General features: G+C 48.6%; 2 protein-coding genes across 2 annotated transcripts; one reads left to right on the forward strand and one right to left on the reverse strand.

Annotated features, from left to right (window-relative positions):
• The first annotated feature begins 31 nt into the window (after positions 1 to 31).
• On the forward strand, positions 32 to 10,671 carry zgc:162872 (BAR_ACAPs and ArfGap_ACAP domain-containing protein). Its single transcript, XM_087851287.1, has 23 exons — positions 32 to 263; positions 360 to 437; positions 511 to 568; positions 929 to 1,048; positions 1,273 to 1,326; positions 1,417 to 1,475; positions 1,625 to 1,808; positions 1,887 to 1,931; positions 2,027 to 2,122; positions 2,218 to 2,292; positions 2,430 to 2,533; positions 2,610 to 2,661; positions 5,517 to 5,617; positions 5,693 to 5,804; positions 5,906 to 6,099; positions 6,332 to 6,401; positions 6,512 to 6,606; positions 6,699 to 6,766; positions 7,025 to 7,185; positions 7,394 to 7,503; positions 8,092 to 8,202; positions 8,461 to 8,522; positions 9,007 to 10,671. The coding sequence occupies exons 2-23, from the start codon at positions 385 to 387 to the stop codon at positions 9,126 to 9,128; spliced, it is 2,106 nt and encodes a 701-aa protein (XP_087707413.1). The 5' UTR covers positions 32 to 263; positions 360 to 384; the 3' UTR covers positions 9,129 to 10,671.
• A 630-nt stretch (positions 10,672 to 11,301) lies between these two features.
• On the reverse strand, positions 11,302 to 13,500 carry wdr74 (WD repeat domain 74). The gene is made up of 2 exons (XM_006801219.3): positions 12,808 to 13,500; positions 11,302 to 12,063 (listed from the first exon to the last, which is right to left on the reverse strand). The coding sequence occupies exons 1-2, from the start codon at positions 13,417 to 13,419 to the stop codon at positions 11,548 to 11,550; spliced, it is 1,128 nt and encodes a 375-aa protein (XP_006801282.2). The 5' UTR covers positions 13,420 to 13,500; the 3' UTR covers positions 11,302 to 11,547.
• Positions 13,501 to 13,687: the final 187 nt, after the last annotated feature.

Below are 13,687 nucleotides of genomic sequence, written 5' to 3' on the forward strand. Positions count from 1 at the left end.
GCAGTTGCTGTGACTGTCGGCTGGCTCCGAGCCAAACAAAGCGGATGTTAGGCGGACGTTGTCGGTTAGCAACAAGTCTGACAACAGCGGGCTGCAGCGGGACAGCTGTTAGTCCGAGAACAGCGGCTGACCCGGGTTAGTTACTCTCTGATCTCAACCGCGCCAATATGGAGGGCCGACCGGGGCGCGTGTGCTGCGCGCGACGGATCCACCCGCTGTGAGGCTGTGGACCAGGCGCGTGAAGGAGTCCGTCCACGTCCCCGGCGCGTGTTTAAAAATGATTCATTAGAGCGGAGCTAACGGCTAACGGCAGGATGAAGCACCGCAGCTAACTTTATTTACACTCGCACTCACTACAGGGACACGGGACAGCTGGGTGACGTCATGGACTCCCTGCTGGACTTTGAGGATTGCGTCAAAGACTCACCTGAGTTCAGGTAAGCGCGCGCACGCACACACCAATCTGCGCATGTTCACTTGTAGCGATGACGCTTTATTTATTTTATTCAGGCTGACTCTGGATCAGTTTGAAACAGATGTTTCACAGCTGGAGACAAAACTGGACAAGGTACAAGTACTACTACTATTACTACCATTACTATTATTACTACTATTACTACCACTACTGCTGTAATAAAAACTGTTAGAGACGCATGGAGACAAGATACTACTTCCACTACAAATAGTGGAAGTAGTATTTGTACTAGGCTACTGATACTGCATATACTAGCGCTAATACTGCTAGACAGTACAAATACTGTAACTAATACTATTATGATACTAGTTATAATTTCACAGCTAATAGTAGTACTACAAATACTGTTAATACAGCTGTATACTCACTAGTACTGATGAAGTACTGTTAGAAGCTAACTGTTACTAGTGAGGCAAGCTGATTGGTCTGTACTGTCTGTTTCTAAACAATCAGGTGATGAAGCTGTGTGGGAAGATGGTAGAGGCGGGACAAGCGTACAGCACTGCCAATAAGCTGCTGCTGAGCGGCCTAGCTGAGCTGTGCACCAATCAGACGAAGGACAGCGTGATCACAGTAAGCAGCTCCTCGATGCATCTGAAAAACGAAGAAATCGCCGCATCCGGTCGTTCAATTTACTTTCAGCTCCTGACGCCCCACAACGTCTGCTCTGTTTCCTCTGAGTTCATTTATCTACCAGCTAATAAGCCAGGAAGGACTAATGACCTAACATGTCTACTCAGTTTCTCGGTGGGGTGTTGGGGCATTTCCTGTCTGACTTCCTATTTCCTTCCTCTCAGACCTGCTTGAACCAGTTCCACCAGGGCCTGCAGGAGATGGTCAGCTTCCACACTGTGAGTCCACGCTCAGCTGTACTCGTGTTTGTTCGTCTGAGCTCCAGCAGAGACTCATGTGTTTGACTCGTGTGTGTGTTTCACCTGCAGATGTTGTTTGATCAGACGCAGAGAGCCATCGGCCAGCAGCTCACTAACCTCTGCACGCAGTAAGGCATCACTCCGGGGGGCTCATCAGTATGTCGGGGTTCCCGGGTTCAGTGTAGAGGCTGTTGCCACAGTAACAGTAACACAGTTTAGCTCTGAGCACCGGCAGAGCTGCTCTGGTGATGACACTGCTGCTCTTCATCTCTCTGAGGTTCCTGCCCCAGTTGGCGGAGACCAGGAGGGAGTTTGTCCGGATCGGCGAGGATCTGGAGACGGCAGCGACGAAGAACGCTCAGGTGTCTCGACATAAAGCCGCCGACGCCGAGCGGGCAAGTCACCTGCTGCTCGCGACACGTAAATGCTACCAGCACTTCGCCTTGGATTACTGTCTGCAGGTGTGACACCTGAGTGTGTTTAACATTGATGACATGAAGGAACATCCGATGCTTTATCCTCTATGTCCTCATTTTCAGCTCAACACCTTCAAGACTCAGCAGAAGGTCGACATCTTAAACTCTGTGAGTGAAAACACAACTCGTGGGTCTGTGTGATGTCATAGAGAGGGGACATGATACGACCATCTTCGTGTACTGACTCAAGTTTGCGTTTCCAGATGTTCTCCTTCGTCCACGCTCAGTTCACCTTCTTCCACCAGGGCTTTGACCTGCTAAGAGACCTGGAGCCCACCATGAAAACCATGGCAGTGCAGGTCTGTGACCTCTGACCTCTTTGTGCTGGTTTGTGTGGTAGCCTCAGTGTGGAGTAACGGCTGTGTACACGTATGTGTTTGTGTGTGCTCCACAGCTGTCACAGCTGTCTGCAGACTGCACGGCCAAGAGGAAGGAGCTGGAGAACAGACACCTGCTGGTCCAGCAGAGGGTAAGGAGTCTCACAGATCAGCACATCTGTCCCAGCAGACGCTGCAGACAGATGTTAGATATGTTGTTCAAGAAGGGACGAATACATTTAGGCTCAAAGCAGAACGAACGCTCTGAAACACGCGTGTTTGTTCTAAGGACGCTTCAGGTGAGCCGATGGTCAGCGCGTGTCCTGGCAATGATGACATCATCCGGGGTTACCTGTTCAAACGCTCGAGGAGGAAATCTAAAATGTGGAAGAGGTAGAGACCCGCAGCGTCACATGGCCTGCTGACCTTTGACCTCAGTGAATCCTTCTAACTTGTAAACCTGTTTCAGATCCTGGTTCACCATCAGAGACAACCAGCTCATATACAGGAAGTCCCACAAGGTGAGACCCGGCCACTCAATCAAAGAACAGCTAATCAAAGGGATCGATTTCACTGCCTGATAACTGATCAGATCAATCAAAAGGTCTGAATTTGTTCCCAGCTGGACGTTTATGGTGGTTTAACTTCTGATTGGATTCACACCCTGTTACATCCATTAAACAGAGTTCAGCTCCTCGGATTGATTACATGTAATCAAACACAGCCTTAAATCCACCTGTGGGAGAAAATTAATGCCCAACTCCAGCTGAGATCACAGCTGAAGACATCTCACGTGACTTCATGTTGGTGTGGCAGGTGTCCCTGAGATTTCTCTGGAAGCTGACCGCTCTTCCTGCTTTCATTCAGAACAATCGTTAGCATGTTTTTGTCTACGTTTATTCATTCTGCAAAATTTACTTTTTTCTTTCTGTTCACAAATTTTTACATCAGAAACTCAAGTTTAACATTTCTAAATCAAAATGTTCACATGATGACAGGAAATTAAAAGTTGAGTTTAAATCTGGAGTGAAATCAGTTTTAAAGTGGACCTCCTCTGATTATTACCTGCTCCTTCAACAGGAGAAGCTGTGATAAAGTTTAGAGCTCACAGGGTTTACTCTGTGTACACTGAGCTCATTATTAATCCTTTGGTCATGTTTGATATGAACATCCATGACAGGAAATAATGAAACACTGAAAAAGGTCCACTTTAAAAAAAAATCTGTATTTTTCACTTACCCTGATTCGACGCTAAATTCAAATAAAAACAAAGTAGAAACCCTCCAGACAGTCAAGTTACTCTCCACTGGTCCTGGAATTACAGGAAGGCGTCCGGTTATACCACCTCACACTTAGGTGAGTTTCCTGCTTTTAGTGTTTGAAGAAAGAATTTCATGGATGAATGTTAGTCGAAGGAAGAACTGCATAAAATTCAGGATGATGATGATGATGTTGGTGAGGATGGTGAGGATGGTCATGTTGGTGAAGATGGTGATGATGTTGGTGAGGATGGTCATGTTGGTGAGGATGGTGATGATGCTGAGGATGGTGATGATGTTGGTGAGGATGGTGATGATGTTGGTGAGGATGGTCATGTTGGTGAGGATGGTGATGATGCTGAGGATGGTCATGTTGGTGAGGATGGTGAGGGTTGCGATGTTGGTGAGGATGGTGATGATGATGGTGATGTTGCTGAGGATAGTGATGATGGTGATGATGCTGAGGATGGTGATGATGTTGGTGAGGATGGTGAGGATGGTCATGTTAGTGAGGATGGTGATGATGCTGAGGATGGTAATGATGTTGCTGAGGATGGTGAGGATGGTCATGTTGGTGAGGATGGTGAGGATGTTGGTGAGGATGGTGAGGATGTTGGTGAGGATGGTGAGGGTGGTCATGTTGGTGAGGATGGTGAGGATGTTGGTGAGGATGGTGAGGGTTACGATGTTGGTGATGTTGGTGAGGATGGTCATGTTGGTGAGGATGGTGAGGATGTTGGTGAGGATGGTGAGGATGGTCATGTTGGTGAGGATGGTCATGTTGGTGAGGATGTTGGTGAGGATGGTGAGGGTTACGATGTTGGTGAGGATGGTCATGTTGGTGAGGATGGTGAGGATGTTGGTGAGGATGGTGAGGGTTGCGATGTTGGTCATGTTGGTGAGGATGGTCATGTTGGTGAGGATGGTGAGGATGTTGGTGAGGATGGTGAGGATGGTCATGTTGGTGAGGATGGTGATGATGTTGGTGAGGATGGTGAGGGTTACGATGTTGGTGATGTTGGTGAGGATGGTGAGGATGGTCATGTTGGTGAGGATGGTGATGATGTTGGTGAGGATGGTGAGGGTTGCGATGTTAGTGATGTTGGTCATGTTGGTGAGGATGGTGAGGATGTTGGTGAGGATGGTCAGGGTTACGATGTTGGTGATGTTGGTGAGGATGGTCATGTTGGTGAGGATGGTGAGGATGGTCATGTTGGTGAGGATGGTGATGATGTTGGTGAGGATGGTGAGGGTTACGATGTTGGTCATGTTGGTGAGACTGGTGAGGATGTTGATGAGGATGGTGAGGGTGGTCATGTTGGTGAGGATGGTGAGGATGTTGGTGAGGATGGTGAGGGTTACGATGTTGGTGATGTTGGTGAGGATGGTGATGATGTTGGTGAGGATGGTGAGGGTTACGATGTTGGTGATGTTGGTGAGGATGGTGAGGATGTTGGTGAGGATGGTCAGGGTTACGATGTTGGTGATGTTGGTGAGGATGGTCATGTTGGTGAGGATGGTGATGATGTTGGTGAGGATGGTGAGGGTTGCGATGTTGGTCATGTTGGTGAGGGTGGTCATGTTGGTGAGGATGGTGAGGGTTGCGATGTTGGTGATGTTGGTGAGGATGGTGAGGGTTGCGATGTTGGTGATGTTGGTGAGGATGGTGAGGGTTGCGATGTTGGTGATGTTGGTGAGGATGGTGAGGGTTGCGATGTTGGTGAGGATAGTGATGATGGTGAGGATGGTGAGGATGTTGGTGAGGATGGTGAGGATGGTCATGTTGGTGAGGATGGTGATGATGCTGAGGATGGTGATGATGATGGTGAGGATAGTCATGTTTGTGAGGATGGTGATGATGTGTGTGAGGATGGTGAGGATGGTCATGTTGGTGAGGATGGTGATGATGCTGAGGATGATGATGGTGATGTTGGTGAGGATGGTGATGATGTTGAGGATGGTGATGATGTTGAGGATGGTGATGATGCTGAGGATGGTGATGATGTTGGTGAGGATGATGATGATGGTGATGAGGATGGTGATGATGCTGAGGATGGTGATGATGTTGGTGAGGATCATGTTGCTGATGATGAGTCATGTTGAATCCCACGCCGCAGGAGGAAGCTGTGGTTCTGTTTGAGGATCTTCGACTGTGTGCTGTCAAATCTCTGGATCACGTGGACCGACGCTTCTGCTTTGAGCTGCTCTCCGTCCAGAAGTAAGACAGTGAACACGGCGTTTTCACACCTGTAGGGTCATGTGATATGGCGTTAATTGAGCTGTTTGTTTCCAGGTGTTGTGCTCTGCAGGCCGACTCGGAGCAGCTGAAGCAGGCCTGGCTCAGTGCTCTGCAGGGCAGCATCGACCTCGCCTACAGAGAGCGAACCGACACTCAGCTGACGCAGGCCGGTCCACGCCACGACCACGATACACTCACCTCTCAATATTACAGCTAACTCCCCTCCCCCATCCGTTTGGCTGACGAGTTCTTCCTCTCTATGTGCAGCCTAAGGAGCTCCCCCCTCTGCATTGTGGCGGGGACGTCTCTCCGGGCCCTCCCGCCCAGAGGCCGGCAGCATTGAGCGTGGCCCTGAGTGGCCCTGGGAACCAGAGGTGCTGTGACTGCGGGGAGGAAGAGCCTCGCTGGGCCTCCATCAACCTGGCAGTCACCATGTGCATCGAGTGCTCGGGCATACACCGGTAACAGCCCAGGTTTCAGGAGGACTTCCTCCTCATTTCTTCTTCACTGCTTTTTAGCAGGTGTCAGGCTTTAATCTCGCCCTTTGATCTTTCATCAAGCTTCTCTGTCCACACACAGCCTGTGGGAACCATGAGAAGTACCCACTGGTGTTTGGTGATCTTCATAGTTTACTGTCAGAAGATGAAAACCAGCAACATGTTGGCCGATGTTCTTCTTTCTCTGTGTCTGCAGGAGCCTCGGAGTCCATCTGTCGAAGGTGCGATCTCTCACTCTGGACTCCTGGGAGGCCGAACAGCTGAAGGTAGAAGCGAAACACTCTGCACTGAAGCTTTAACACTTTAACACTCCGGCATCATAAAGTGAAGAGCAGACCCCAAAGTGAGATTCTAAAATGTGAATGCTCCTCCTCAGCTGCTGTGCGTTCTGGGAAACGATGTGATGAACCAGATCTACGAGGCGCGATGTTCAGAGGAGGGACGACTCAAGCCCCGAGCCGACAGCCCGCGGTAAAAACACGAGCCGATGAAAGGAACCGGCTTTGGTTAAACGTGAATGTTGGAAGCAGAGACTCAGAGCGTCCTGTTTTTCTCGCTTTCAGGGCCGAGAAGGAGGCGTGGATCAAAGAGAAATACGTGGAGAAGAAGTTTGTTCAGGCCAACGGCGCTCGTGAGTCCGACCGTCTGCACATTTTAACTGGAATTTAATAAGTTTGTTTAAACTGGAACGATACCTTATCAGCACATTCATCACTGCAGTAATCTATTACTTGCTATCTGTTCACTTCCTGTCCCGTGCATGACAGCTGTGTGGTTCGCTTCCTCTGTCGGTGCTCGCATCGGCGTGTTGCGGCGTCCTGTTGCGGCTCAGCACTAATTTAAATTTATTGTGTTTAGAAAAAAATGTTTTCTCCGTTTTCTGTTTCAGAGCATCATCGTCATAAGGACTCAGCCATGCTACGTCTCTATCAGGCGTCTTTGGCAGGAGACCTGGTTGCCATGGCGTCCATGTTGGCCGAGGGGGCGGAGGTCAACGGGAGCGTTGGCGAGGAGGAGGGCCGCACGCCGCTGATTGGAGCAGCGATCGGGGTGAGCGTGCACAAAGAAGAGGAAATATTACTGAAAACAGCTTTTATTGATTATTACTTATTAATAACATTACTGACTCCTCACTGACGTCATCGTTGTTGTTATTAGTGTTGTTATCAGCAATATTATTTCTGCACACTGAGCCTTTAGAGAGCTTAAACAGAATACAAACTTCGTTGCTTTCACTGTTTCTCTCGGCTGCCTGCAGGGGTCGCTGTTGGCGTGCGAGTTCCTGCTGCAGAACGGCGCAAACGTCAATCACAGAGACCTTAGAGGACAGGGGGCGCTGCACGCTGCCGCCACTGCTGGTCACACCGGGTAACCACGCGCACACAGACATGCACACGCACACACACACACATGAACACAGACATGAACACAGACATGCACACACACACAGACACACACACACAGACACACACGCACACAGACATGCACACACACACACACACACAGACACACACGCACAGACACACACGCACACAGACACACACACACACACACACACATGAACACAGACACACACACACACACACACACATGAACACAGACACACACACACACACAGACACACACACACAGACACACACGCACACAGACATGCACACACACACACACACACAGACACACACGCACACAGACATGCACACACACACACACACACACAGACACACACACACACACACACACGCACACACACAGACACACACGCACACAGACATGCACACACACACACAGACACACACACACAGACACACACGCACACAGACATGCACACACACACACAGACACACACACACAGACACACACGCACACAGACATGCACACACACACACACACACACACGCACACACACACACAGCATGAGCTCGAATCAACGCTGCTGGTTTTAATTGGCTGTTGCAGACAGGTGTGCCTGCTGCTGAAGAGAGGAGCCAATCAGTACGCAGTGGACGAGAGAGGTCATGACCCTCTGGCCATCGCCGTGGAAACGGCCAATGCTGACATCGTCACTCTGTGAGTCACAGGAAGCGTTTTCAGCCTGAACATTGTTTCCACGGCATCCTGAAGATCAGAAAAGCCCGCTGATGTATGAAAAAGTCGACACGTGACGTTTCACGTTTCAGACCAATCATAAAGTTTCTCGTACATCAAGGGACTGATCTGATTGGTCGAGGCGGGTCTTCAGAGTGCTGTGGAAACACGCGACCAATAATGGAATCTTTCAGTTCCTTTGTGAACTCTTTTAACGTGATCATGGCTCGTGTGTTTCAGGCTCCGGATGGCCCGGATGAACGAGGAGATGAGGGATTCGGAGGGAGTCTTCGGCGCCGCGGGTTAGTCGACTCCAATATTTGTCTCACGTTTGTCTTCAGCTGAGAAGGAAGGTGAAACCAGACGGCTGAACGAGCGTCACGCAGAGCTGCTGCAGTCCAACAATCAAAATAAAGATTATGTCTTTTATCAGAGTTTTGTAGCTTGGTGAAATCTGATTGGTCATTTTAAAGGCGCACTCTTAACGACCGGAGCAGGAACTGTAAGTGTAACTTTCGTCGTCACGGAGATGTCAAAACGCTTTGAAAGTTTGTCGTCTTTTTCTCAACACGAGCTTTTCAAACCTGTTTGATGCAAAGTCCTGCTGGGCGTGCTCAGTTTCTGAAATGGTCGCGAACCTTCACCTGAACCTGGGTTAGGTTGGGATTAATCTGTGAACCTGATTGGCTTATATTTCCTCTGTTGATTGGCTCTTTGGAGGCAGGGGAGAGGCCAGCTCCTCCCATGATGTCTCCTGTTAACTTGTGACTGTCCTGTTGTCCTCAGGAGATGATGAGACGTTTCAGGACATCTTCCGGGACTTCAGCGACATGGCGTCACATGACCCGGAGCGACTGAGCCGGCGGCACTTCAGCCGAGGAGGGGCGGAGGAAGAGGAGGAGGGGTAGTGTTGAAAGGATGGAGAGCGGTGACGGTAACCGTGTAATTGGATTACCGTTGACGGAGAACCGTCACCGACCTTCAGATAACCACGAGTGCAGCTGAAAATATTTCTTATATTAACCTCAGATTATTGAATCTAAAGATATTTTATCTGAATAATCACGTCTTAACTCTCATGAGAGGAGATCAATGTTACAGAGGTTTGTCCTCAGTCACGCAACTTTACTTCAGGATGTAGTTACAGCTAGCGCCCCCTGCTGGGCACAGTTAATCGTTACTAATTTACTGTGAAGATACTGACACGTCCTGAAAAACTTCCAACAGCACTTTATGTCCTCACAATTCAGACAGCATTCCAGAAAATGTTTCCAGATGTTTCCGCTCCTGCGCTGAAAAATAGGAATCACCGAAAGCTGGAGCGGATCTCTGGGAATGAAGGTGGTGCTGTTTGAGCTCTGACAGCTGATGGAGCTACAGCCTCCACCTTTTGTTTTAATCTGTCTCTGTTTGAAAGTCCCAGCTCGGTAATAACAAGGAAATACAACAACAGTAACGTGTGACCTCACCACACAGTGAAGGGTAATAACAGACACGTTTTGGTATCGTGGTTTTTAGATGTTTATTAGACTGAAATGTCTTTAATGTAATAACAAATACAACGACAGGGGAACAAGAGAGGATACTTTTAACAGTGAAACCCTTTGAACAATAAAATGTTTAATATTTGGAGGTGAATCTTTAATATAGTGACGTTTATGTGCTAACATGTTTTTACATTCTGGGACAAATTCGGATTAAATTGATCCAAAGTTCTCCCTCGTTTGAAGGTAATGTAAATAATTATTACCTCGTGTCTTCTGCTGTATTTCACAGTAATATTTACAACTGGAACCAGAAAAACGTGTCTGTGAACGTAAACCTTTCAGCTGTTACTGTAAATATTTGGCTGTCATTTCCACGTTTTTACCGAGCTGTGACGGAGCTTCGCTGAAACTGATGGAGGAAGAAGAAGCGTCAGGGTTGAAATAACCTCCCTTAATGCCCCGTGTTTAACAGTGTGTCCAAAAGGGATTTCAGACTTTTGCTGCTCATCTGTTTTTAACTGTTTGTGTGACTGAACGAGGCCGCGAGGCTCGTCTCTGACTGAATGTTTGACGCGTCGAATCATGCTGATGACGCCGTTCGTTACTGCTGTGATGCTACTGCTCAATAAAACCACTGAAGAAGAGTCTCTGATGTTTGTTCTCACCAATCACACTTTGAGCTCCAGCTGTTTTAGACAGTTTGCTACAGTAATTCATACCTGTCCACCTGTGGATTTCACAAGCTCCGCCCACCGTCTGCGCACCTGCGAGCACAGATGTAAAAAATAATACACTTTCTGTTTGTTGTTCTCTGAAAACATTTAAAAATGAAACATCCAAACGTGAGCCGATGAGTGGAAATAAAAAGCAGGGCGGGACTAAAACTTTACCTGAACGAAGGGGTGTGGCCTAACATTTCAAAATGTCTGTTTTTTTTGTTTTAAATAAAGTCTGTTTCTGATGGGCTGAGTGAACATTTCATTTATCAAGAGCACGCTCAGTGTGAAATCACAGGCCTGTGTTCACAGCTGGAAGGGTCTGTTGTTATTTACATGTCACAGTAAACTGGGGCTGTTTGTTTCAGCCAATCACAAACAAATGCTGCTGACTCAGGACTTTTGCACAGTACTGTAGTTCATCCCATGTTTCCATCAGACACTGAAAACAAGTTTGTGCGCTGCTCAGACCTGCAGCTGCTGCCAGTGAACGCACCTTTCAGCTCGGGCTGCGTTCACTCACCGATGAGCCACACGCAGCTCTGACCCTGAGGGGGTCAGACGGGTCGATTTATCGCTTAAAAACCTCAAATTGAGTTCCTTAATTGAAATGAAAAACAGGAAGTTTTCATTCCTGTTATTTAAATGGTCTGGGTAATATCTGTTAGCATTAAGGCTGTGAACCCTGACCGGTCAGAAGGACAAAACAGTGAAAAACTGGAAGCCCTCCTTTCCCCCCACATTCTTACATTCGCTCTGCACAGAATTACAACTGGATTGTTTTTCCACCGTTTTCTCCTCTGCTGCAGTTTTTCCTCAGGAGCTGAGATGCTCCGTCAGCACATTTAACTTCTTCATCAGACACAGGAAGCAGAGACTCCTTTAATCATAATTACACGTGTATTTTCAATAATTACAATCATAAAAAACAAAGACGTTTTAGGGCACTCATACATTTGTCTCCCCGGGCAGACGCAGACTCTACCTGTTCACAGGTGAGAAACATCTACCCAGTACCTGAAGCTTTTCAAAATAAAAGGCCTCCAGTCTGAATAAACGCTGCTTACAAGCCCCCAGCTACGGCGGTTAAACGTCCCACTGTCCTCTAAAACCTCAAATGCCTCTCAGTCCTGTGCCTTCTTCCTCTTCTTCGTTGTCTCTTTGTCTTCTGTCGTTTTCCTCTTCTGCCTCTCCTCCACCCGCTCCATAGCGTCCCACACATCATCACCTTCGTCTTCCTCCTCCTTTACCTCAGACTCCGCCTCCCCAGCAGTTGCCCCTCCCTCCTGCAGGTCTTTGCTGGCGAGCAGGAGGCAGTTGAGACGGGACTTGAGGTAGACTTTGTGCTGCAGTTTGCGGTCCTCCAGGCTGTGGATGCGCAGGAAGCGGTCCAGGCCGCAGGACGCCACCAACGGCTGGGAGGCGTGGCACTGAAGCCCCCTCACGCCACCCGCCAGCCCCTTGACACAGCCACGCACCAGGCCCTTCCTCAGGTCCAGCAGGGCGATGTGACCCTGGGTGTTGCCCACCGCCACCGCTGTGCCGTCAGGCGTCAGAGAGATAGCGGTGAGCGGGTACTCGCCGTACTCCGCCTCCAGGACAGGACGCCTCTGAGGAGACGAGGGGTCGAACACGTGCACCTGAGAGAGTGTTTCAACATAACTTTATTTAAAAAAAACAAAGCAGGTCATCAATTGACAGATTTAAACTTTATTTTCTGCTGCTTAATTATTATTATTTTATTTGTTTTTACACCTAAAAGCATTTTTCCCACTGATCAGGAATCAACACCGAGGATACTACAGACCTCAAAGTAAAATCAATATTATTGTTTCTTTTTAGAAACACTTTAGAAATTATCCACAACTTTAACTTTAGTTGTGTTGTTTTTGTCTCAGTACTTTTACGGAATATCCCTTTAAACTTGTAAACCTGGAGGAAATTTTAAAGATCATAAATGTATGAGAGAAGAGAAAGTAAACCTTAAATCAAACACCTTCTGAATCGAGAGAAAACCGATGCGGACTCGGTCCGAAACCAAACTGACGATGGCTTTGATAATAAAATCATCCATAATTTTAGCCTTGGTTTGTTTTACTCAGAGAGTTTGTTGTTGTCCTTTAATTTTGCTCAAATGTTAGCCGACTTAGAGAAAAAAATATAATACATGTAGAGAGCCGAGGATTTACACAAGCTTTAATTTTGTCATAGACTAAACAGAAAATGAAACACTTTTTGAACAGAGTCTGGTCTGACTTTTGAGCCAATTCTGAACCAGAAGAACGTTTACAGATCACACAAACCAGATGTTTGTGATAAGCTTGACCTTTAACCCGGGCCAAAGTAAACTTTCACCCTGCTGAGGGTGAGTCACAGCTACACACCTGGTGGTAACCCGTGCAGGTGACCACTTTGTCGGAGTCCGGGATGAAGGCCATGTCCCGGACCCAGTAGGGCCGCCGGAGGTCCAGCCAGTCGTCCCGGAGGTTCTTGGCGCTGAACGCGGGCTGCTCGGGCCTCTGGAGGTCCCAGATCTTCAGGCCGTTCTCCTTCCCTCCGGTGGCCACCTTGTTTGGGTTCGCCGGGCTCTGCCGCATCCTGCACACGTTCTTCCCGGCGTCCACCTGTGTCACGGGCTCGTCGCCGCCCTCTTCCCTCCACACACGCAGCGCGCCGCTCTCCGCGCAGGTGACCAGTGCGTCGCCGCCCAGCGCCGCTAGCCCGGAGAAGCAGCCCTCCGCCGGGTCCCCGCAGCGCCGGCTCTCGGTGAACGCGCCCTTCTCCACGCTGAACGTCTTCACGGTGCCGTCCACGCAGCCCACCAGCAGCTCGCTCTCCGCCGCGTCCCCCCAGCACAGCGCGCGGACCTCCTGGTCTCGGCTCAAGTGGCTCGTGTTGCAGAAATTGAAGGCCTGTTTCCGGGACAGGCTGACCCCCTTCAGGATCCCGGTCTCAGAGCCGAGCCACACGGAGCACAACCGGCTCCGGTCCCCCATCACACCGGACTCACACACACACCAAACCAGCCGAAAAAAACAGGACAGCTCCGGGTCCGCGTGGATCCTCTGTAGATTGTGGCGCGTGTCTAAGTCGTCACACTACAGCTGGAGTTTTTAACAGACAATGTTACGCGGTTCAAAGCTAAGAAAAACTTTCGGCAGTACAATTAAAATCAAAACAGTATAAATAAAAATACTCACACCACCAATGTTCTGGTATTGTTTTTTCTAGAATCATTTGTCATACTAATAAAGTTTATTTTTT

Source organism: Neolamprologus brichardi, chromosome 14 (assembly GCF_056152115.1).
Source record: "Neolamprologus brichardi isolate AB-2024 chromosome 14, ASM5615211v1, whole genome shotgun sequence".
In the NCBI taxonomy this organism is placed as follows: Eukaryota; Metazoa; Chordata; class Actinopteri; order Cichliformes; family Cichlidae; genus Neolamprologus; species Neolamprologus brichardi.

Bases quoted from the DNA above. Each gene is read 5' to 3' on its own strand.
- wdr74 (XM_006801219.3), bottom strand. From the start codon at position 13,419: ATGGGGGACCGGAGCCGGTTGTGCTCCGTGTGGCTCGGCTCTGAGACC. The intron at 12,064-12,807 runs GTGTGTAGCTGT...ACACTCTCTCAG, and splicing joins CCTGCACGGGTTACCACCAG to GTGCACGTGTTCGACCCCTC.
- zgc:162872 (XM_087851287.1), top strand. From the start codon at position 385: ATGGACTCCCTGCTGGACTTTGAGGATTGCGTCAAAGACTCACCTGAG. The intron at 569-928 runs GTACAAGTACTA...CTAAACAATCAG, and splicing joins TGGAGACAAAACTGGACAAG to GTGATGAAGCTGTGTGGGAA. The intron at 6,402-6,511 runs GTAGAAGCGAAA...GCTCCTCCTCAG, and splicing joins GGGAGGCCGAACAGCTGAAG to CTGCTGTGCGTTCTGGGAAA.